At 43.9% G+C, this 23,656-nt stretch overlaps 2 protein-coding genes across 3 annotated transcripts in view; one reads left to right on the top strand and one right to left on the bottom strand.

Annotated features, from left to right (window-relative positions):
- Positions 1 to 1,420: 1,420 nt before the first annotated feature.
- LOC115659439 lies at positions 1,421 to 6,273 on the bottom strand. Of its 2 annotated transcripts, XM_030579570.1 has the most exons (3): positions 6,260 to 6,273; positions 5,234 to 6,173; positions 1,421 to 3,319 (listed from the first exon to the last, which is right to left on the bottom strand). In XM_030579570.1, the coding sequence occupies exon 3, from the start codon at positions 3,289 to 3,291 to the stop codon at positions 2,203 to 2,205; it is 1,089 nt and encodes a 362-aa protein (XP_030435430.1). In that variant the 5' UTR covers positions 3,292 to 3,319; positions 5,234 to 6,173; positions 6,260 to 6,273; the 3' UTR covers positions 1,421 to 2,202. The 2 variants fall into 2 exon arrangements, with proteins under 2 accessions (XP_030435430.1, XP_030435429.1); XM_030579569.1 differs by lacking the exon at positions 6,260 to 6,273 and having other exon boundaries at positions 5,234 to 6,249.
- A 1,646-nt stretch (positions 6,274 to 7,919) lies between these two features.
- Positions 7,920 to 23,656, top strand: part of CREB1 (cAMP responsive element binding protein 1) — a 54,345-nt gene continuing 38,608 nt past the window's right edge. Inside the window, exon 1 of the mRNA XM_030579571.1 lies at positions 7,920 to 8,137. The gene's annotated coding sequence lies outside the window, so the exon portion shown is untranslated. The remainder of the gene's footprint in view (positions 8,138 to 23,656) is intronic.

Raw genomic sequence — 23,656 nt, 5'->3', positions numbered from 1 at the left:
GCTCTGAGTGTCCCTAGCTTGTTTGCCAGAAGCTGGGAATGGGCAACAGGGGATGGTCACTCGATGATTACCTGTTCTGTTCATTCCCTCTGGGACACCTGGCCTTGACCACTGTTGTAAGACAGGGTACTGGGCCATATGGACCAATGGTCCATATGGCCCAGTATGACCATTCTTATGTAAAAATTAATTATAATAATAAAAATGTTTAGTACAGAAACTCCTCAACATAATGACCTCCCAAGATAGCAACAATGTGAGATAACAACCTTGGCAAATAATGCATTTTAAAAATCTTGGCCTACTAGGAAACATATTTATATAAGTTTCCATTACCAGTCACAAATCTAGCATTCTGGAGCAAAGTGACTAAAATATAGTCCAACAAACAAATGTTTATTTAACTTTTCCCTCCCCTGCACCCCACTCACCGGTGTTGTCCTTGGTCAGTGGAGAGTACACTCAGAGTTCAGAGGTGCTTTCACGTGAGTACACCTTCCAGGTGGGGGACAAGAAGGCACCTTGCTCGTTCCTCCAGCTGCTCACTGTTTGCTCTGGCCACAGCTGTTCATTGTGCCACCGTTCACTCCACCGCTCTGTTGCCAATGGCCCTGCGCAGTCACCTTCTGCTGCCACCTGCCCCTGTGACCTCTGCGAGTTGGTCTCTTGAGGTTCTACCAGCTCTCAGTGATTTCATCTGAGCTCGCATTGGGGGAACCTCGCTGCTAGTGCAGTCTGGGCTGTCTCTTCCACAAAAACGCTGTCCCACAGGAACACTGTCCCCACAACAGGACTAAGCACTTAGACCTGATTGTCAGTGATTTCAGCTGCAGTGGTCACTTAACAGAACAAAAGACTATCTATGGAGCCTAATCAGCTCTGTCTTTAAACAGTGGAAAGGGACAGATCCCCACCCTCTCTCTCGATGCCTTCAAATCATCACAGGCTAAGTACAGTTCTACTGCCCTTTACTCATACAATAAGAACAACATTTCATCCCCCACCCCGCCCCCACATTCAAGTGGTTTGTAACCTAACCCCAGCCAAAATCTATCACTTGGACAACACAGCTCTGTTTGCTGGATACCTAGGTAGATTAGGTGTGAATGTAAATATAATCTGGCCCCACAGCCCCAGTTCATCACTAGCTGTCAGGGAGAGCTCATTTAGACTTTGCTTACAAATCATCATTTGATATTATTAGGTTGGCCAACATCATGAATGCACTGACATCAAAAAAAACAACAGCTGTATAAGGAAGCAAGGAAGCTAGTCTATGTTCATACTTTTCAAATCTAGTATACTTTTTCAGATACAGATATTTTATCATACACTGTATAAGCTTTTAAGTGTGTATTAATGTTTCAGTTTAAATTCAGATTTCCAAACAGTCACTAAATTGGTATGTAACTAGCTCACAAAACTAGGGGGTGTGTTGGGGAAATTCAGGGGGGGTGTACACCCGCCTGGGGGGGGTCAAGGGAAATCACTGTTTGGGGCTGATTCTCAGTTGCCCTAGACTTGACATAATCATTACACCAACACAAACTGAATGCAAAGCGGATTACTATGAGAGCTGGTCAAACATTGTCCATTAAAACTATTTTTGGTGGAAAGTTGGATTTTCAATTATATGACTGTTTTCATGAAAAGGGTCTGCTTTCCACATAAAATATCAAGCTTTTAGTGAAAAATCAGAAACCAAAAGATTTTGACTGTGGAAGAAACGAATGCCACTCTCAGGTTGGAATTAACAAAATCAGGGACAGCTTTATTCTGGTCATGCAATTGCAAGGGAAGAACACAGCTGCCAGAGAGCATCTCTGTCTCAGTTTCTCCAAAGTACAAGCATTATACCTCTTTGTGACGTGCATTAATTAAAAAATCTGCATTTTATTTAGGCTATTTGTGATCTAGTCCAGTATTTTCTCACTTTCTCTTCTCAAGCATCGTTATCTCAAGGCTAGGTCACACTAACTATTCTGCTGTTTTCCACTCGCTTCTGTTGTGAGCCCTGCTTCTACAGGTCTCACGATATTAGGCTAAGACTTGACAGAACAGTTGCTCTGTCTCTGACACTTAAATGGCTGCACTTAAACCCTCTCTTTCTTTCTCTGCTTCCACACTCCCTGCTTTTTTGCTTCCTTTAGCACAACTAACGTTCTTAAACCTCCAACTGCATCAAGCCTTGTATTTCTGTTTCTAGCTCAGGAGGATCAGAATCAACCCTATAGTCTTAACTGGATATAAAGAAAATGCATGATTAGTGTGAACATGAAAGGCATTTTTGTTAGTACATCCCTTACAACAACAATAACATACTCCTGGACTAAACAAAAGCAATACAAGCATTAATGTCCCCATTGTAATAATATGCTGGGGTTGTTTCATTGCCTTAATTACATAGCACATTACATCATAATTAGTACACAAAGTAGACACTCTATAGGCTGTATAAAAAGCATGTTTTTCAATTTGATATATATTCTGAAGCACATGGATTTGACCCTGTAAGTCAGAAATTTTCTGAATCTCCGGTAGGATTGAGCATACATTTTGAAACTGGTCAGGTATCAAAGTGGTCCAATTAAAAGAAATCTGATACCTAAGGTCTAATTGTAGGGCTTTGTCTGCTGGCCAATAAATAATGTGATTTCCTGCAGCCATGGTGAGATTAAAATGCATATCTTGCAAAGTGGTGGCCTTAACATATACACAGCTATCATTAGCTTGGAACAGCAACTGTCCTGTCAGGGTAGTTCCTCGTCCCATACCTTCCCAACAAACTTTGTCAAACACTGTGGCAACTTCCCCTTGCTTCAATTTCCTTACGCATTGAAGCTGCGGGGGTTCTAAGGGCCATAGTGTCCACTGATTTCCTATTCCAATCCAAATATAAAGTGTTATTCCAGAAGCACTAACAACAAATTGGCTAGGCATACCGGGTGATCTAATCTCCCAGATGTCATGGTGAATAATCCAGTCCCACATGCATCCTCCCCACGGACCTGATAGGATTCGGTATGTGGGAGCCCACACCCCTCCTACCGGCCCATATGCTTGGGAGGAGCACTGCGAGTATATACGACTCCAGCCTGAAAATCTCTGAGTATGTCTCCATGGCCACAAATCAAATGGCATTCCTGAGGTATCTGTAAGGGCAGTAGGCCACACCTCATGCTCGAGATCACTCCGAATGGCCATCAGCTGGTCATTCAGGAAATCCTGAATCTCTGAACATGCCAGATTCCACTGCAATTCCTTTCCTGCCTCAGTGATCTTCAAGGCCATCTATGTCTACAGCTCCTGGGTCATTGACCTAAGGACAGAAATAACATGTAATTCACCAACTCCAGCTTGCACCTGGGTCAGCTGTGCTCCAGTAATAAGACGAGTGGCCTTTTCTAGTTGAACACAAAACACAATTCCTATTGTGCCAATAAATGCATGGTATGTTGATTGCTTTTCAGCTGGCATCTGCTTTTTCTGATTTTCTGAAAGAAAAAAGAACATATGTCTACCCCTTCTGGGCAGTCAGTCATTACTTAAATATTTCCTTTTTATACAAATACCCTTGTTGATTTGAGGCAAAACAGAGGAATTACCCATATTTTCTTGTGTTTGTTTCATAGGCAGCCCAGGTTTCAGTGGCTTCTACCTTATCAGTTAGATAATTTTCATTAACACAGACGATTCTGGCTTGCTTCTGGATCCAAAGCTATCCACAACTTAAAGATTCTTACTTTAAAAGGGACACAATTAACTTTACCAGACTTTTGATTGCCTTTTACTTTTAACTTCTGCTTTCAAACACAAAGCGATCTGAAAGGGAGACAACATTTATTGTAATCCCTTATAGCCTAATAGGATTTTAATTAAGTAGCATTGTATATTTGCATTCCTTTGGAAAAGGGCCCATTTTTCTTCAAAATGCTTGCAAAGAAACCAAGAATTCTTTTTCTTTCTCGTATTTCACAAAGTTAAACTGCTTAATTCCCTCCAGCAACTACAGAGTTAACTTCTCACTTTCCTTCCTTAAATCACTTGCTTATCTCCCAAAACTACACCCAATCAACTCAGATTTTACTATTCCAATTATTGTTCCAGAGATTTAAGTTTCCTACTCCTGTAATTACTTAGTCCTTTTCCTTTACTATGCCCTCCAACTTTCCAAGCTGTTTTCCAATGTCTCTATTTGTTGCCTGCCTGCTTGGGCCTGATCCTACTTTTCTCGCTGAACCATCCCTGACATGGGCACCAGATTTGTTCCACTACCAATTTAGCAAGGAGGGTGAGCTTCTCAACTAGCCCCCACCCTTCCTGGTCTCTTCCCTTAAACATTCTTACTCACAAGGCTACCTGAGTCCTCTCCCGTGAGGCTTGCCACCTGGGCAAAAATGCATGGCCCATAGGTGTTTAACTATTCAATTTTCTCTTTGTGGCAAACACACTGCTGTTACGGCGTATGCTGAGCACAAATGGTTAAATTTTGACAAGTCCCTGAAGTACCGGTACCTGTATAGCCAGTGCTTCCTTTTTTGCCTGGAAATCCTGTCTCAAGGCTAGCAACTTGCCCTGGGTGTAGGTTGGAGTTGCTGCCTGGTTCATGATCTATGCTCTTAATTGCTCAATTCTAGTTTTCAAGTACACATCTCTTCCCTTTTCCCCCAACTCTGTTTTGTACCCAGGCATGCAACAGCTAAGGTCATGTGCACCAAGGATTATATGCGTGGAGTGAGACTCCCCGACTCCTCCCCTCCACCAACCTGGACTTCTACAACCAGGATTACACCCACCTGCACTCTGTCCCCACCAACAGGGGTGGAGAGAGGAATGCTAAACCCCTCTCCGGTTCTCAGACTTACTTCGGCTGAGTGGGCACACCTTTAATCATCCAATCCTCAACACAGAACACCAACGGTACCAAGCAACACAAACATAAAAAAACAAGGGCAAAACAAATAGATGGTGTGCATTTTGCAAGGCTCCCCGCTTTTCTCAATTTTCTACCAAACTGAGACAGATTTCTATTACCAATTTATCCCTCGTGTCAGGTGATCAGGCTGACACTGCAGGATCATTGGGGGAAGATAAAGAAAACACACCATATGACTGAATTTTAAAGCTTCTTTAATAAAATAATCAAACAACAGAGAGTGTTGGGAATGCTCCCACATCACTCAGGAGAAGAAAAACATTAATGCCCCAAGCTTTAAGCCACTTTCATACTCACACACATACATCCAGACTGGCCACGTCTGTGTATAACGTCCAGAGAAGTAGGGGGAGGTGGACGGTAGATTATCCTGTATAAAGCTTGTCCAGAGATATGCTGTGCAATCTGCAACTTGCTTCTGCTCTTGGGAGGGTTGCTCTTTCACGCCCTTGGGTCTCCTGCGGTATCCCTTTCAGACATTCCAGTCCAGGCTGGCTGCCTGTGGCTTCTTCAGCGTCCCCAAACCAGGCTGGCTCCAGGGACATGAAGCTCGGCTCCTCTTTTCGCTGTTTCCTCTGTATTTCCCATCTCTGCAGCCTCTAAACTTTGTTGTTTTTTTATGCATGGCATGGTCTGTGTCGATTCTTGTCCTTGAACGCAAAGCAGCTTTCTCCTTATCTCTAGGCCAAGCTGCCTTTTCAAATTAACCCGTTAAACACTTTTTAGCTACTTCAGTCAAGTGTTCTACAGCTTGAATACTGACATTGTGTTCAGCAAAGTAACAGGCCATTCTAATCTCTGCATTTTTAACTTGCTCTTCAAATTTTTGTGCTTTTTTTAATTTAACAAGCATGTTTATTAAACATATCCTCAATTTTCTTTGTATTAGATACTGTCTCAACCTTTTGTTGATGTTTTTTTAACATTAGCATAACTCACTAGTACCTGCCTGGATTTTTACATTACATTTGAAATAAGCTCCAAAACTATTGTTTTCTACTTTCTGCAGCCAGTCTTGAAGCCACAAGTCTTGAAAGGTTTTTGTGAAAGCAGATGGCTTCTCTTTTGGTGGAAGTTCACACCGAGTCCTCAATCCTCTGTTGGCGGTGCTCTCCCGTTGTTTTTGTTTCGACGTGGAGGGATCTTTGTCTACTCCTGCAGTCCGCTTCCTCTTTTCACCAGCCTTACTGGTCTCTTTATTCATTTTTTACATTAGATAAAAAATGGAAAGAGATCTCTGAAATAATGGAATGCAATAATTAGTATAATGTATATTTCAATTTATATTTAAATCAAAGAAGGGAACATATTATATATTATTACCTAACACAGTAGGTGAAGATATTTAGTATTTGCTTGGAGGAAGGTGCTGTTACAAATTTATGAACAGCCGAATGCTCTGGTCCACATTCTCTGTGCTCTGCAAGCATGAAATACAAAATTTTAGAGATTTAATGACAGATCAAGAAACTAATCATAATCAGTAAGTATTGCAATATATTTAATTATTGGACGAAACCTTACCTTTAATAATATATGGAGATATACCTCTCTCATAGAGCTGGAAATGACCCTGAAAGGTCATTGAGTCCAGCCCAGGGCTGCCCAGAGGATTCAGGGGGCCTGGGGGTCCCCTGCTTTGGTGGTAGGGAATCCTTCTGCTCTGGAACCTGCCGCCAAAGTGGCCTGAAGACCTGCAGCAGGGGCTGCCCTGCTGCCAAATACCCTGCACTTTGGTGGGAGGTCTTGCTTTGGTGGTAATTTGGTGACAGGGGAGTCCTTCTGCCCTGGGGTGGAAGGACCCCCTGCCACCGAAGACCCAGAGCAGAAGAAACTCTTGAGGCCTGGGTCCTGCAAGAGTTTTCCAGGGCCCCGAGAGCGAGTGAAGGATGCTGCTCCAGGGGCCCTACAGAGCCCAGGGCAAATTGCCCCACTTGCCCCCCACTCTGGGTGGCCCTCTGCCTTCACTAGCAGGACCAAGTACTGCTTTTGCCTGATCCCTACATGGCCCCCTCAAGGATTGAACTCACAACCCTGAAGTTAAGCAGGCCAATGCTCAAACCACTGAGCTATCCCTCCCCCCCCCCAAGGTAAATTTGATAACCATCTCATTACCCCCAGCCAGCTGTTGCTGAGGTTGGTTTGTTGTGAGTACATGTGTGCACTGGTCACTTCACTTGTGCCATCATGATATAGTACACTGAAGCACCACCAATAGGAGAGCAGCACAGCCCTGTTATGAAAATCACATGACAAATATTCACCAATCGAAGAACGCAATTTGAGGGAAACTTGAAAGAAGCGCAAATATTTTACTTTTTATGAAAACTTCCCAGGATTTTTGAGATGTGGAAAGTCTTTTACTTTTTATTATTTTTCCCCAGGATTATTTAGGTTTTGAATGAAAATTTCCCATTTCCCAAGCGGAAACATTTTACTCAAAAATTCCCAGATTTCGGGAAGTTTCCCAGGATCTAGAAGCACTGGATGGACCCTTGGCCTGATCCAGCGTAGCCGTTCTTATGTTCTTTATTCAGGCAGGCGTTAGACTCCGCCAGCCCCAATCGGGCATTTCCGTGCTTCTCCTCCGCACTTCGGCCATTTCCGGAGAGCTGAGCTCTCCGTTCGGGGCCACTCCCAGCGACGCTCTCCTCCTGAGCTTCGGTCATTTCCGTACACTTCGGGGGTTGCTGTTCGTTTCCGATGGCTGCCCCGCGCTTCGGCCGGGTCCGTACGTATTCGGGCGCCGGCGTGAGTTTTCGTGCCAGTCGTCCTGAGCTTCGGTTTTTTCCGTACTCATTCGGGCATTGCCGTGAACACAGTCGGCCGTTCGGCCTTTTCCGTGTTTATTCGGGAGTGGCCGTGAACAGAGGTCGGCGCTTCGGTCTTTTCCGGATAGATTCGGCTTTTTCCGTGCTCCCCGGTCGGCTGCGTTCGGGCGCCGCCGCGCGTTGTGTGGCTTCGGCCTTCTCCGTGAGAGCTCGGCGTTTTCCGCGCGGGGCCGCGGCGCTCTCGGCGCTTGCTCCCTGGCTGGCTCTCCTCAGTCGGCCGCTGCCTGCCTGTCGCCGGGCTGGGAGAGCCTTGTGTGTGAGTGACGCGGCGGAGGTGTAGTTTGACGCGGTGTGTTACGTGGGGGAGAGAATAAAACTGCGGCGAGAGCCTAGGCGCGAACGAAAGCAGTGACGGAGCAGCCCGTAACCGGTAAGAGGAGGAAGGCGCCCAGCCGAGGGGGGGATGGAGCCGGCGGGGCGCAGGGAGCAACAGGCGCAGGACGCGGCCCGGCCTGCACCGCCAGCGGGAGGGGCGCCCGCTTTAAAGATGGAGCCGAGCCGAGCCCTGCAACATCCCCGCCGCCGCCGCTCCCGCTCCGAGCGCGGCGAACAAAGAGTAATGGCGGCTGGAGCCGGCCCGCAGCCGCTGTGGCTGCAGCCAGCGCTCGGCGCGGCGGGGGCAGGGGGAGCAGCGGCGGCGGCGGCCGCGGTCCTTTCGCCTGGCCGCGGGGGGAGAAGGGCTGGCCCCGCAGGGATCGCTCCTTTCCCGCCTCCGGAGAGCCCTGCTGCGGGAGCGCCGGCCGGGACCAGGGCGCCGCAGCTCGGAGGAGCCGCTGTCAGGAAAGTGGCGCCTCGCTAGTGCTTTGTGCCCCCCACAGCCCGCGCTGGCCCCGCCGCGGACCGTCCCCCCGGGACAGCGGGTCCCCTCAGCCCGCCCCCACGGATCGTCCTCCCTCAACCAGAGCCCGGTCCCTCCCCCCCGCCGCCGCCGCGGATCAGCCCTCCAGCTGCCCCCCAAAGCCCAGCCCGGCTCCGCACTGGATCACCCGCTTCCCAAAGCCCGGGACTGACTCCCCCTCGCCCCCCACTGAGCTGCCCGGCCCCCGCCGTGGATCGGTCCCCCACACCCCTCAGAGTCCGGCTGATTTCACCGGCCCTCTCAAGCTTGACCAGCCCCATAGCGGATCGTCCCTCTTTTCCCCCCTCCCCCCACAGCCCGGCCGGCCCCGAAGCAGTTCTCTGCCCCTTTCCCCCGTCAGCATGCGAGATGTGAGAGTAGGGCGATATTTTACTCTTGAAAGGTGAGTTTTTGAAGCCTGCAAGGGCTGCGGGCAGACAGTTCAGTTCTACGGGTCAGTTACTGTGAACACACTCGATCACGTATGGCACAAAATCTCTTAGATTAAAGCTGAATTTTAAAAGCTTTTTCTCTTCATGCTTATTCCATTCAGTTTGGCTACTGAACAGTCTAGTTAGTTTCACTCGTTTATAGTCAATTTCACTTTCTGACTGGTATGCTGCACTGTGCTGTCTCGGAATATCTGCTTAAAGAAACTGTAATTAAACTATATAAAAACACGTGTAGTGGTTTTAGCTTGTTACAGAAGTAGTTTTTCTCCAATAAAAACTTTTTAAGAGTTTGTGTTGGGCCAGACTTGATTTGATGGGATCCTCTTTCAAAGTAGGGTATGCAAATATTCAGTTCTGAAAGGCCTGAAGAAGAAACTTTCCCAGTCTACCACCACCTTGTTTTTCATGAAAGTTCAGTTGAAACGCTGAAGAGGCTTATATCACAGAGCAAATAATAAAGATACAGATCTCTGTTTGTAGCATATTACTGGTGTGTAGTAGTAGAAAGATACACAATGTTGCTAATACTTTAAAATACTAAAAAAATGAATTTCACTGTAACTGTAGTTAGCTTTGGTTCAGTGCTCACTCTTCCCACTGAAGAAACTTGCAGTGGCAGTTCTGCAGATAGAATGATAGTTAAATTGGACCTCTACTATTCATCAGTATTTCTGTTAATATTTGCTATCTCTGCCATGTTACCCATAATTCTGAAAAATCTTTTTAGATATTTTATACTACTTTGTGATAATTGTGACTGCAATTTTTGTTCCTTCCTCTTCAATGTCCGTACTAGAAATTTTTAATCTGGGATTTTTCACTTGCTGTTGTACACCTACTTCAGCCTTAGGATTCTGCATCTTCTTGTACAGTAACTTTTTAAAATACTCTGCAGCTAATTTAAGGACACAGTGTTTTCAATTTTTTTTTTCTTAAAAGGACTGTTGTGATACAAGGGTGCTGGAACCTGTGGGGGGAGGGTGCAATGAGGGGGCCTGGCCCTCCCACTTTATCAGCTCCCCCCTCACAAAGCACAGCCCCTCCTGGTGCTGCTTTGTGCCTCCCCAAGGGCATGGGGGCATGGCTCCCTGGTCCCCTCACTTCTGCAAAGGTTCTGGCACCCTTGTGATTCCTAAAGTAGGTTTAAAACTTTTTTTTTTTAAATTCTTGTTTGTTTTTATAAAGTACACGTGACTTTGTCTTTTCCCTCCAAAACAACTTTTTCCTTTTTTATATATAAACTCACACCAGCAGCCCAGTGTTTCTGGAAAAACTCTAGCCATCAACTCTGTGAAAGAAATAAAACTCTTCAGTTAGGGGAAAAAAATCAATTTTCAACTTTTTCCAGAGCTTCTTAGATATAAGCTGGAAATTATGTAGGAATATTGAGTGTCTCCTTCCAGTCCTGCAAAGAGATGAGTGTAAAGGGTTAGAGTACCATGTGTTGATGGATTATTGTGATTAAAAAAATGTTCTGAAATACTCTTGAGTCTTTTCATTCCCCTTCTGTATAGGTTTTATGGGTTTTTTGGAAATGCTTTAGGCCTCAGTCCTGTAATCAGGTCTATTTGTACCAATCAAAATGCAAGATTGGGGTGTTTAAATTACAGCAACTGTAAACCTGGGATACCTCAAAATTAATTTTTTTCAAACAGTTTATCATTCACAAAAAAATGTTGGGTTCTTTCCTCTTTTCAGTGGAAGCCACATACAACTTCTGATTCCTGCATTGAATAGTATAAATTTGACAGTAGAGGAGTGTTTGAAAATCTTAGGAAACTGAAGGGCGGCTATAGCACCATTTCCATTGATTTCAGGGGGCTGGTGATTCAGTGATTAAATATAACATGCTTTTGTTTTCTGTAATTCATTCTTAGTGAAGTGGATTTTGTGTTTTGTTTTTTTTTAGTACAAAAGTATAAGTAAAATGACAGTAAATACTTACATCTTATTATTTCACATCTGTGAGACTTACCTCTCATCCCTCCCAAACCTGTTCTATTTGAGGGTAGGAAGGAAACTGCTAAATCACTGCTTTCTAATCTGCAAAATACCTGTTTAAGAATTTTACCATTCCCCTCATCAAAATATTAAAGCTTAAATTAATTTGCTGTGAACGTGTCTATATTTTTGTCAATAAACTTAATGCCCTCTTTAGATTGTGTGGGAATCTTTTCCTGGGAAGGGAGGAGACTGAACTTCTAGCAGAGGGGAGAGGCCAGCCCATTGGGTATTGGCTGCCCAGTTGGACTCTGGCTCCACTGTGGAGAGGCTTATGTGCTACCACCGCTTTGGCTTCATAGGTCAGAGTGGGAGTGGGACGAGGGTAGTGGTATCTCCCAAGTACTGATATCCTTAACATGAGTGGGTAGACCTTCAGAACCTGATTATTCCTTACTTGCTTTAATCATCAGTGACATAACTAACAATATTGACGTTAAGATTATCCTAGGGTCCATGTGCAAAACAAAACTTGCACTGGTGGTGTGATGCTGCCACAGTCATCAACTGTAGATGTGCCACACTGACACAAATTACTGCAGTAAATCACTGTTCTGCTGGAATAAGAAGTATCAGTACAAGCCCTGTCTTGCACTAGTGCAGAGCTTTACATCACTATGTAGCTGCAAATTTTGTTAATATAGGTAAGGCCCTACTTAGGCATTTGTAAAGATAAAGTAAATATCACTTATCAGTTACACGCTACCTTCCCATTTTCAGTGCTTTCCTTGCAACTAGCAGGCCTGGCTGGAGTCTTTTATTGATAGGTATGAGCACATCAAGAACAGAATGGCAATCTTTTTAAATTTTTTATTTATATATATATAATGCAGCAAACTGTCCAAATTTGAGCATTGATATTACATACTCCTACATCTTGTAAAGTTGTTTATGATACAGTTGGTGTGTTAAAACTTTATTTATTATTTGTATTGCTATCTCACTGGAGCTGAATCCTTAAAGTAAAATGTCAAGCTACCTTGTCTGTGGTCAGTGTTTATGAACATCTGTAATCTTATATCTGAGTGTTGAGAAGACTCCCTGGAGATGAGTGTTTCTCTTCCACTTCTCCCAGTTGTTTCCCTGTTCAACTGCCAATATTTGGTAAATACTTCACACTTTTACATTTAGACCATAGAAGTGCAGCATATTTTAAGAAGAAGAGCAGGAATGCACATTCCCATGCTGCTGTCTCCCTGATGTTGGCAAAAGCAGTTGTTTGAAATAGACAAGGATTTCCTCAGTTTCCTATTCCCTCTGTTTTCCCTGGTACAATACCCATCTAGGAGAATTAAACAAATTGCGGAAGTCTCCTGATAGGCGAGGGTAAGAACATTGGAGGAAGCATATTTAGCTGTTAAAATACAGCTCTAAGCATTATCTTGCTACTGTGGCTGACTCAATGACTCATGCATAACCTTACGCAAATCCTAATTATTGTGCATCCATATCCCCCTTTGTAAATGGGCATACCTACCTATCTCACCAGAGTATTCCAGGGGTGGTTGGTTGTTACGCATTTTGTGATCCTTGGCTGAGTGGTGCTAAAATAGTGCTAAATACATAGGAATTGCCATTCTGGATCATACTAGTGGCCTGGCCCTAGTAGTATCATACTCATGGTCTGACAGCTAAAAAAGCTAGCAATGTTAGGAACCTTTAGGAAAGATAAGACAATTTCATAAGGCCATTATATAAATCTACGGCATGCCCACACCTGGACTGCTGCATGCGGTTCTGGAAGTCCTGTCTCAGGAAAGATTAGGAATGGAAAAGGTACAGGGAAGGGCAACAGAAACAATTAAGAGAATGTAACAACTTCTTTATGAGGAGAGATTAACAAGACTGGGACTGTTTAGGCTGGAAAAGAGATGACTAAGTGGGGATAAGATAGAGGTGTATAAAATCATGAATGGTGTAGAAAAAGTGAATATGGAGGTGTTATTTTCCCCTTTGCATAACACAAGAACCAATGGAATTAATAGGCAGCAGATTTAAAACAAAAGGAAGTACATCTTCACACAACGCACAGTCAACCAGTGGCACTCATTGCCAGGGGATGTTGTGAAGGTCAAAAGGATAACTGGGTTTAAAAAAGAACTCTATATAAGTTCCTGGAGGGTGGGTCCATCAATGGCAATTAGCCAAGATGGTCAGGGATGCAACCCCATGCTCTGGGTGTCCCTAAGCCTCTCACTGCCATATGCTGGGACTGGATGGATTACTTGATAATTGCCCTGTTCTGTTTGTTTACTTTGAAGCATCTGGCATTGGACACTCTTGGAAGATAAGATATTGGGAAAGATGGGCCATTGGTCTGGCCTAGTTTGGCCATTCTTATGGTCTTATGTCTGTTCTGAAGTACTGCCTCCAACAGTACTCAGCATCAGCTGCTTTAGAGGAAGGTGCTAGAAACCTGATCATGGACTTTTGTTACTCTGCTCTAGAGGTGGTTGGCTGATACCCTGAAGCATAAGCATTTATGCCCTTTATGTACATTTTCATACTGTTTTATGTGACTAATCATATAAATCTCTAATCCTTATTAAGTATTATTTGAGTGATAGCATATTAGGTTGAGGATAGTTTTGTCCCTCATTCCCTTGGGTTAGGCAGGGTATTTTTTTTGAAGGGAGAAAGTGCCTAGGATTGCTCTGTAGACAGACCCTTTCTATTCCTGAGGGTCATCCTTTCAAGAACAGACAGACTAGAGGGAAAAAATCCTATTGTCCAGCAGCCTGGGACAACCAAGAACCCAATCTGAAATTTACTTACTAGCTTCCAGACAGACTTAAATATTAAAATTATGGATGCATATATAGCTAAGGATGGATGATATGGACTTATTCTTATGGCTGCAGTGCTGAGTGGTTTATGTAAATTTGAATTTTTTTATATGTGCAATATAAATTAAAATGTGACGCAGCAGCTTCAAATATTTCACAATTGCACACTTATCTTGTCACATTCATTATTTCATTGTCTTTCTGGGGCACTTTTTACCTTGTATGTTATCCTTTCTCAGCTCTGTTTCCTTCCTTAATCATGCTTAATTATTCATCTTGTTAATTTTTCAGCCTCACTGCCCATTTCTTGAGCTTTCTGTTATTGTAATTTTCTAAATGCTCTCTCTAGCTCAGAGGTAGGCAAACTACAGCCCATGGGAGGACCCTTCTGCCAGGCTCCTGGCCCGGGAGGCTAGCCTCCTCCCCTCCAGCCTCAGCTCACTGTGCCACCAGTGCAATGCTTGGGGCAGCAGGACTGTGAGGTCTCGCTGGGCAGTGCAGCTGCAGAGCTGCAGCCTGACCCGGTGCTCTGTGCTCTGAGCTCTGTGCTGCGTGGTGGCATGGCTGGATCCAGCTGGGCGGCACGGCTACCTGTCCTGCTGCTCTAGGCAGCATGTCTGTAGTACTGCAAGCCACCGGTGCTCCAGGCAGCGCGGTAAGGGGGCAGGGAATGGGGAGGTTGGATAGAGGGCAGGAGAGTTCAGGGTGGAGCTTATGGGATGGGAGTGTAGATAGGGGTCAGGGCGGTCAGAGGGTGGGGAACAGGGGCGTTGAATGAAAGCAGGGGTCGGGGGGACGGCATCAAGAAGGAGAGGGGGTTTGGATGGGGCAGCGGGGTGCCGTCAGGGGACAGGGAAATGGGTGGATTGGATGGGGCAGGAGTCTGGGGGGGGCTTCAGGGGGTGAGAAGCAGTGGGAGTTGGATGTATTTGTGTGTGCTCTCCACAAAGTGCAGTAGGAGATGTAAGCGGGGCTTAAAAAAATCCAGACCCTAGTGGGGTGTAGAGAACTTCCTCTAAAGAGACTATAAAACCAGTACCTTGAAAACAACAGGATTCTGGTCACGCTCTGTGAAGCTGATCACAGCCATGGCTGTTTCTCTCTTGCTGTTCTAAAAGCTCCTGCAGGGGAACAGGATAGGAAGGGTCTTTTTCCTTTTGCTTCATTCTCACAGAGTGACTCCAGTAGATGGAAATAACAAATGCAGATTCCAAGTATAGGCAGATGCAAGAACCAAAGACTGATTACTTTAACTGCTTCTGTCCACAGTGACCAAAGTCATCTAAACTTGTCCATACTGAAGCTGTGAAAGCTGTGACTGGCCAAAGTATGTGGGTGACCTAGGGGAGACGTTCCCCCTTTCAGAAGCGTGCACATGTATGGGGTGGGACATAGCTATCCTTTATCCAAAGTCATAGCTTGGGGGGAGAGGGGCAAGGAAGAGATCCTTGCAAGAGGCAAGGTGGGAGAACACCTTGGGTCCCCCTTTTTCCAGGTAGACAGGTGAAAGTAAGAACTCCAAAATGTCATGTTCCTTCATCCGAACCTTATAGGTGCTATGATAATAACGATATAAATAATATGAAATGTGAAACCTCCAAACAGAGTCCAGGGGCAGCATCTTGGTGGGGATCTGAGCAGTCTCTTTCAGCTGCTGGAGCAAGGCAGGAAGTATATTTTTCAGGGGACACTGCCCCTTAGAACTCACTGATGATGCTTCCTACTCTGCAGGACAGTGGTGAATTTGGCCTTTGTTCTGTCCTTATCTGAAACGATATGCAGCTTGGCCTCTCTTTCTCTTTTTTTTTTTTTGTTTTTTTAATGTAAGAATTGTACCTGAAACTGGATTAGCAAGAATGTTGCCAGTTAGGATTAAGGTGCATTGCAGAGCAGTTCACATTTCTTCTGGTTGGTGAAAGCCAGAGAAGAACAAAATTGCCCATTGCTAATAAATAATCCACACTTTTTTCAGAGAAGCTACTGTAATTGCCTAAGCAATTCCCCAAAAGCCTGCACTGAACTCAGCAAACCTTTCCAGTTACCATCCCATCTCCAAACTCCCAGGCTTAGGCAAAATCATTGATAAAATAGTGACAATCAAGCTCTATCTCATGATTCTGTCAACATACTGGATACATTGCAATCAGGTACACTAAAAGATGATCTCGTCCTGGGAATGGAGAGAGACTTAATCTTAATGCACATACTGTTTGATATGCCTGTAGTTTTGGCTCCAGCCAAGCATGGGGTGCTCCTTTTCCACTCACATTCATAACATAACTAGAGTAGACAGAGCTGAACTACAGTGGCTCAAATCATTCCTCTCCAACAGGGGACAGAGAGTAGTGATGCTTTTCATCCCAAAGGCCTTGCCCTGTGAGGTCCCTTGAGGATCCATCCTGTTTCCCCTCCTCTTCAGTATCTACATGACTACTTAATGGAGATGGTAAGACATCTGGGGCACTGGTGCCAATGGTGTGCTACTGACACCTACCTGTCTGTTTTCTTTTACACCAAGGCAACTAACAGCATCACAAGCATGTGCCAATGTGTACATGAAATAAATATCAAACTCAGTCCAACCAAGACAGAAGCGATACTGTTGGAAGCAGGGAAATACATTTAAGAACTAAGCTGGACATTGTCCTCCTTTTCCATCAAAGTCATGTTTGACTAAAAGATAAAATAGCATCAGCACAGGAAAATAAAAAAAACACTTTTCATCTGTAGCTGGTTAAGAAAGTCCAGTTCTTTCTGGATCTGGGCACACTTATCCATGCATTTGTTATCTCCACAATGGATCACTGTAACGTACTGTACCAGGGCTGACCTTGGAAGCAAAGCAGAGACTCCAGTTTTGTGCAGGACGAGGATTCCCACTACCTCAACAGGACAAGCTGCTGCAGGTACCTCACCCATGTGTTCCACTCCTTCTCCTGGCTCCCAGTCTGATTCCATTGCCAGTTCAAGATCTTAGTCCTGATTTTCAAAGTCATCAGTACCTCAGAACCACATCTCCATCCTGTACCTAGCAAGACAGCTATACTGCTCTGAAGCAATGCAGTTCTTGAAATTCAAGATGAAGTATTAGTGTTCTAGCTTGGGGAGGTTTGAGTGTGGAGGTCAAAGTAATCCAGACTGCGACCACCCATAAGGCATATTGCAAGACCCTCTTTTGAGAATGCCTTCCTACAATGGTCAGACTGATTAAAAATACATGGAAAAACTATTCACCGAGTGATTTTTATTTTTATTTTTTTTAAGGCTTAAATTTAGGAAATTTAGGTTTAGGGCTTTTTTGGGGGTGCTGCCAAAAGTGGCTTACAAGTTACATTGTTTTAGTACATTAGGACAATGAGTATAGAGTCAAGTCTCCTTGTATCGCTTAAGAAACAGTCGACAAGAGTAGTGACATTGAGTTAAATGGGGGAGTTCAATTAAAGGAAGATGACTGAGAATTTTGTTTCAAAATTAGTGGAGTCTGAAAGACAAAAGTAGTTGTAGAGAATGGGGTGTGTGTGTGTACAATATTATTTGTAAGTGTCTCAAAATTTAAGGGGTGACCTTGAGTGCACATGGCTTCTAAAGATTTATTTTGTGCATAATGGAGCAAGTAAAACTTTAAAACAATAACACTCCAGACATTGAATTCATAGATATTGACTCCTGTTCTTAATTCACTGCAAACTTTTGGCCTCTGTTATTTCTAGCCATCTTGCTTCCAGATGATCACTTCACGTAGTAATCCATTAATAAACTAGTAGAAAAAAATCAGTAGACATGTCCACTTTGTTTTTTTTTCTCCTTATGAACTCATTAAACAGATTTTAAAACAAAAGTCTTGTCAGTGTTCATCATGTGACATAACCTCTTATTCATACATTTGGGGTTGACTATTTTAACTCGTGTGTATTCCAAACATCAAACATAATGAAACATGTTTTTTGTTTTTTTTAAACAATCTGTGCCTGTAAAAGCTTCAGTTAATACAGGAAGCAATGATTTTGTACAGCCTGACTTACAATAGTGCTTACTTTAGTGCTTTAGATTCTAAAGTGGGTCAGATACATTCAAAATGAAGTTGTCACTTCTGATCAACTTGTAAAATCTGAGCATAGAGAAAGAGTAGTTGTCTGACATTCTGTTACATAGTATATAGAATTTAGTAATTCTGTTGATCACATCTAAAACTTGACATTCTTGCACTGAACGTCTTGACTCAATTGCCAGTCTTTATAATACAAAATCATTCTGACTGTAAATGTTGGTTTTACCACTTTGGAGCTTCAGCAGTAGATTTTTCAAGTTCCAGTGTTTTGCTTCATGCTCAGATGGTCTTAGCATTCAAATCCACCCCAACATAGAAAGGAAAGGCTTGGTCTGGATAATAGAAATCAAGCACTGAGACTAATTTATCATTTACTTTTTTGTGACTGAATAACAATTTTTAGCTACTCAGTGTTACCACCCAGTGTTATAGGTAGGGAGAGAAGACATGTTTTATTATCTGAATCTATATAGTTCCAGAATATTGGGGATTTTCACTAGTATTTTATTTCAAAACATAACCTTACGAACATAATAGATCAGGATGGCACTTTCATTCTGATTGTGATCTCTCTGGGCCATCAATCCAATCCTAAAATGGGATACCTTGATCTGTGTAAGGATTGCAGCCTGTGTTCACACTGTAATGTTAACCCACAGTCCATAAACAAATTAGTTTGGCTTGAAAGACTACAAATAATGGCACTGTATCTAATACAATGTGTAGTGTTTTTTCTGATACCTGCTTTTGTAGCCTTCATACATATGTATCCATTATACAGATCCTCTAAGAGTAACCATATAAATCAGATAAGGAAGCACGTATACTGAGGCAATTTCCTTGCTCTTAGTATAACTGCAAGATTGCCACTTGCGCATGGACGTGCGGCATTCAGGTTTAGTAGGTTACTGCCGGTCTAATTTAGTGTTCTGTGGCTGCAGAGAAGTTTTGAGCTACTGACTTTTTCAGAGGGAAGTAGTTTAGAGAAAGCTGCAACAGGAAACTTAGATGTCAGTTTTTTAAAGGAAATTAAAATTTCAGAGTAAGTTTGACTTTGTTAATTTAACCAGTATGTGAGGGACTGAATGATCAGTCTGTGAATCTTTGCACTGCCGAGAGAAAACAAAGTCTGTGCAATAGATTATCTTTATTAGACAGCCTGATATCTTAAGTCAGCTGCAAAGTATCCCCCAAATATGAGTACAATTCTACTTCACTTTCTTAGGAGACCACCTCTGTTAAGCAACCAGCCTTTGCTCCCCCAGCTGGTTGTTTAAATCAAGTTTCCTGGTATTACTAATATACCCTTCACTACCCACTTCTTGGCAGTAACTAGTTATTGCCTTATAGAAAATCATACACTCAACATGCAGCCTAAGTGACTGGGATATGTGCAAACTTCTCCATAAAGGAGGAACCCACCACCACCACCAGGCCACGGAGGTTCAGGACTACCGTAGCCTCTAGAATGGTGGATCAGTTATATATGCACTGACCCTCACCCAGTGAACTGGTATGTATGAAGCCAATATGGCACATGGATCAAGATCCTTAAATCCATTCATCTCACTTTTTCCTGAAGTGGTGACTGTAGGTCTAACTGGATGGGGTCTTCAGAGATTAGAATATACTTGGGGGAAAAAATAAATATTCTATTTAAATGAAAATATTAGGTCTGCCATCAATTCCAAATCCTGATAAACTCCACACAGTGAGAAACAGATACATGTTTGCCTCTTCAAGTGGCGCTTAATCTGCCTTTGCTTCTTTCCTGGGTCTCTTGGCATCTTCATTTCCTGTCTCTCTCATTTTTCTTACTGTTCACACAGACATTACCCTGCTTTCTGTTCGCTTTGCTCTCTCACTTCCTCTCAAGGGGTCTGCTTTCAGAATTAGCTCTTCTCTCTGTTATTCTGCGCTACCTCGCTCTTTCAGCCAAAGGCCCATCAGATGCTAACATTCCGAGCCTCCTGCCACTGAAGGAGATTCCCCAAAACATTTCACCTGCTATTAAATAGCAAAAGAGAAGAGAATCACTGTGTTGTACCCCGTTACATATGGAGCTGCAGTATTTGAGAGCAGCGGAATAGGGGCCTCCATTTGAGATCATAAACCAAATGCCATATGTCTTAATACTGATGTGATTGTAGCTATGTTTTTTTAACTGCCAATCAAAATGGAAACTGGTTTGTAATTTAATGCTGGACTCAAGTGACAGTGTTACAAGAATATTTCTGAGCATGACTGAGCGAACAGAATATTTCTGAGCATGACTGCTAGTTCACCAGGCCTACACTACCTGTCAAGAACTTGTTTTGTAGAAGAGGTAGGTGTCTTAGCATACAGTAGGAGCATCAGCTCCCAGATTCTGCCATCAAAAAATAACCTGACACGTACACTTTACATGGAGTTAAAAACTTTGGTGTTTAAGTCACACTGGCCGAAGTATAGTGATCAGTCAGGTTAGTGGGCTATTGTGCTGCTACAGTGAGCAAGAGTGCAACTTTCTGAATTGTAGTAGCTTCATTATTTTGATCTTTGATATCAGCACCAAGTTAAAAGGTGTGATTGACATTTCATTTTTGTCAGAGGAAAATTGTGTGTGAGCCACAAAAAACTCAGTGGGGTTAAAAATAAGGTACTTTTAATGTTTTTTAAAAAGTAAATAAATAAAAAGGAAAGATACTAAGCTGCAGTGAAATACAAGTGGAATACAGAAGTTAACAGACCACATAAGATTTGTACTTAATAATGTGTGCGGTATGCTTATTGAAGTCCATGGGAGTTGGTCACATACTTTCTAGGGCAAAATTTAGCCTTCAGAATCTTTATTGCTTGTATAGTTGCAGCACATGTAGGTGTGTGGGGAGGAGGAGGTTTTGTTTTTGTTTTTATTCTTTTTGTTTGCATACTTATCAAAAATATTTACTAGTAATATTCTGACTGTATTTCATATCCTGGAACATATCAAAATTTCAAATAAAAGCAAACAAACTAATTTTTCTTTTAGTGTCCTATCTGTGTTCATCCAGCTGGAAGCAGTAAATCATATTCACGAATTAAAGGTGACTTCTAAAATAATTTTTTAAAAGAGAGTAGAGGTTGTGCCTTTTTCTGTTTTGGTTCTGTTTCTGTTAGGTAATATTTTGGATGGTAGAAGGAATCTTTTTTGTGGTGGCTTTTTTAAACATCCACCTCAAATATTAAGTTTGGTCCTCCTTTTTTCTGCTGATAGCCTCTTTGGAGGATCTAAAGAACTGGAATAAAAGCTTTTTCAGTTCTTAGTTCAAGGGACAGGGTATAGAATCTTAAACAGTTAGAAATCGGGTATTTGAGTTAAATACAGTGATGCCCAGGGGTACTCAGGGTTGTGATGCACCTTGCTGTCACCTGCCCTTAGCATTAGAGAGCCTCCTCTGTAGCTGCCGTGGGTCAGCTCCCTGACTCCGCAGGCAACACAAGCACTTCCCTCTAGGCCCATGCAGACCTTGCTTTCTCTACAAGCTAGTGATAAGCACCCCCAGAGCCCTCCGATCATGTCTCTGGAGCATCCAGCCCCTGGTCAATTGAACATTCGCAGTGTTCACAGATTTGTTGCCTCTAAAGAAATAGTATACCCCAGCTTACCGATTTCACTTCAGATCACCACTTCACTTAACACACAGCACTTATTCTTGTTTTCACTATTGACATGTCTGCATTTATTTAAAAAAGTAGAGAGATTCATGTAATAGCAAGTAGAAATATTGGAAACAAATGGTTACATATAAAATAAAATCATAACAAACATTCTACCACTACACTTACTTATCTAGATACTTTCATATCTTACAGAGCAATGTTCACCCAAAATCCTTCTAGCCCTTTTACAGCCAGCATTATACCCCAACAATCCATTGTCTATACTCATAAACAGGATCTCCTCCTGCCGTTTATCTCCTGAGGATTTTGCAGTCTCTTGATTAACATTTGGCTCAGTGTGCAAATAGATACTGTGACAAAGTTCCTCCTTTACCTTGGTGGGTCATGCGCTTATTGGCGGATTTGCTCACCTCAGTGATCTTCCCCTCTGGTGGAACCCACAGTCTGGGTCAACTCCTCCTGTGTCTGATCAGGAGTTGCGAGGTTTGGGGGGAACCTGGGCCCGCCCTCTACTCCGGGTTCCAGCCCAGGGCCCTGTGGATTGCAGCTGTCTATAGTGCCTCCTGTAGCTGTCATGCAGCTGTTGCAACTCCCTGGGCTACTTCCCTATGGCCTCCTCCAAACACCTTCTTTATCCTCACCACAGGACCTTCCTCCTGGTGTCTGATAATGCTTGATTGTCTAATAATTCCTCAATCCTCCAGTAGCACACCCTCTCACACTCAGCTCCGTGTGCCTCTTGCTCCCAGCTCCTCACACGTGCTTCCTCTCCTCTGGCTCCTCCCCACCTGACTGGAGTGAGCTCATTTTTAAACCCAGGTGCCCTGATTAGCCTGCCTTGATTGGCTGCAGGTGTTCTAATCAATGTAGCCATCTCCACTGCCTTCTAGAAAGATCTTAATTGGCCCCAGGTGCCTTGATTAACCTGGAGCAACTGCCATTTGGTCACCATGGTCCTAGGGATTTGTTTAGCCTGGGGCTAACATACCTGTTCCTCAGTACTTTACTGTAGCCACCTGGCCTTACCCCATCACATATCACGCAATCTCAACACCATAGGGTTGGGCAACTTGAGACGCCAGGCAGTGTGCTCGTGAAAGACGATCAGTGTTGTCGTGGTGGCATCCAGCCCTGTGCCATATGCAAAACTGGAATGGTTGGAGGGATTAGAACCACCTGGTGACCCTTGCATTCTTTTCCTTATTTCTCTGCATCCACTGGAGGGGTGCATGGTCCGTCACAAGAGTAAATCGCCAGCCTAAGAGGTAATAACGCAGTGTCTCCATAGCCCATTTGACAGCAAGGCATTCTCTCTCGACTACTGCATACTTCTGTTCTCTTGGGAGCAGCTTTCTGCTTAGGTAGAGGATCGGGTGTTCTTCTCCAATCATTTGTGACAGAGCTGCCCCCAACCCCACCTTAGAAGCATCTGTCTGTAAAATAAATTCCTTGGTAAAGTCCGGGGCTATGAGTATGGGGTCATTACAGAGGGTTGTCCGAAGGTCTAAAAATGCCCCCTCTGCTGCGTCGGTCCACTTCACCATATCTGGACCTCGGGCTTTTACCAAGTCCGTTAGAGGACTTGCCCTACTGGCGAAGTGGGGAATAAAACGTCGGTAGTAGCCTGCCACGCCTAGGAATGCAGGGACCTGCTTCTTTCGGGTCGGCTGGGGCCAGTTTTGAATCGCCTCTAGCTTATTAGTTTGGGGCTTCACTATACCCCTTCCTACAATATATCCCAGGTACCAAGCCTCTGCTAGTCCAATGGCACATTTAGCAGGATTAGCGGTGAGGCCAGCCTGCCATAAGGTGCGTAGTACGGCCTCAACTTTCTCCAGGTGGGTTCCCCAGTCTGGCATATGGATGATGACATCATCTAGGTATGCAGCTGCATAACTAGTATGGGGACGCAGCAGCTTATCCATGAGGTGCTGGAATGTGGCTAGGGCCCCATGTAACCCGAAAGGGAGGACAGTGTACTGGAATAGCCCGTCGGGGGTGGAGAACGCTGTTTTTTCTTTAGCTTCTTTGGTCAGGGGAATCTGCCAATACCCTTTTGTCAGATCCAGTGTAGTCAAGAATCGGGCACTGCCCAGTCGGTCAACCAGTTCGTCGATGCGTA

Source organism: Gopherus evgoodei, chromosome 11, assembly GCF_007399415.2.
Source record: "Gopherus evgoodei ecotype Sinaloan lineage chromosome 11, rGopEvg1_v1.p, whole genome shotgun sequence".
NCBI lineage: Eukaryota > Metazoa > Chordata > Testudines > Testudinidae > Gopherus > Gopherus evgoodei.
The sequence above is the reverse complement of the archived record's forward strand: the minus strand, read 5'-3'. Positions and strand labels throughout refer to the sequence as shown.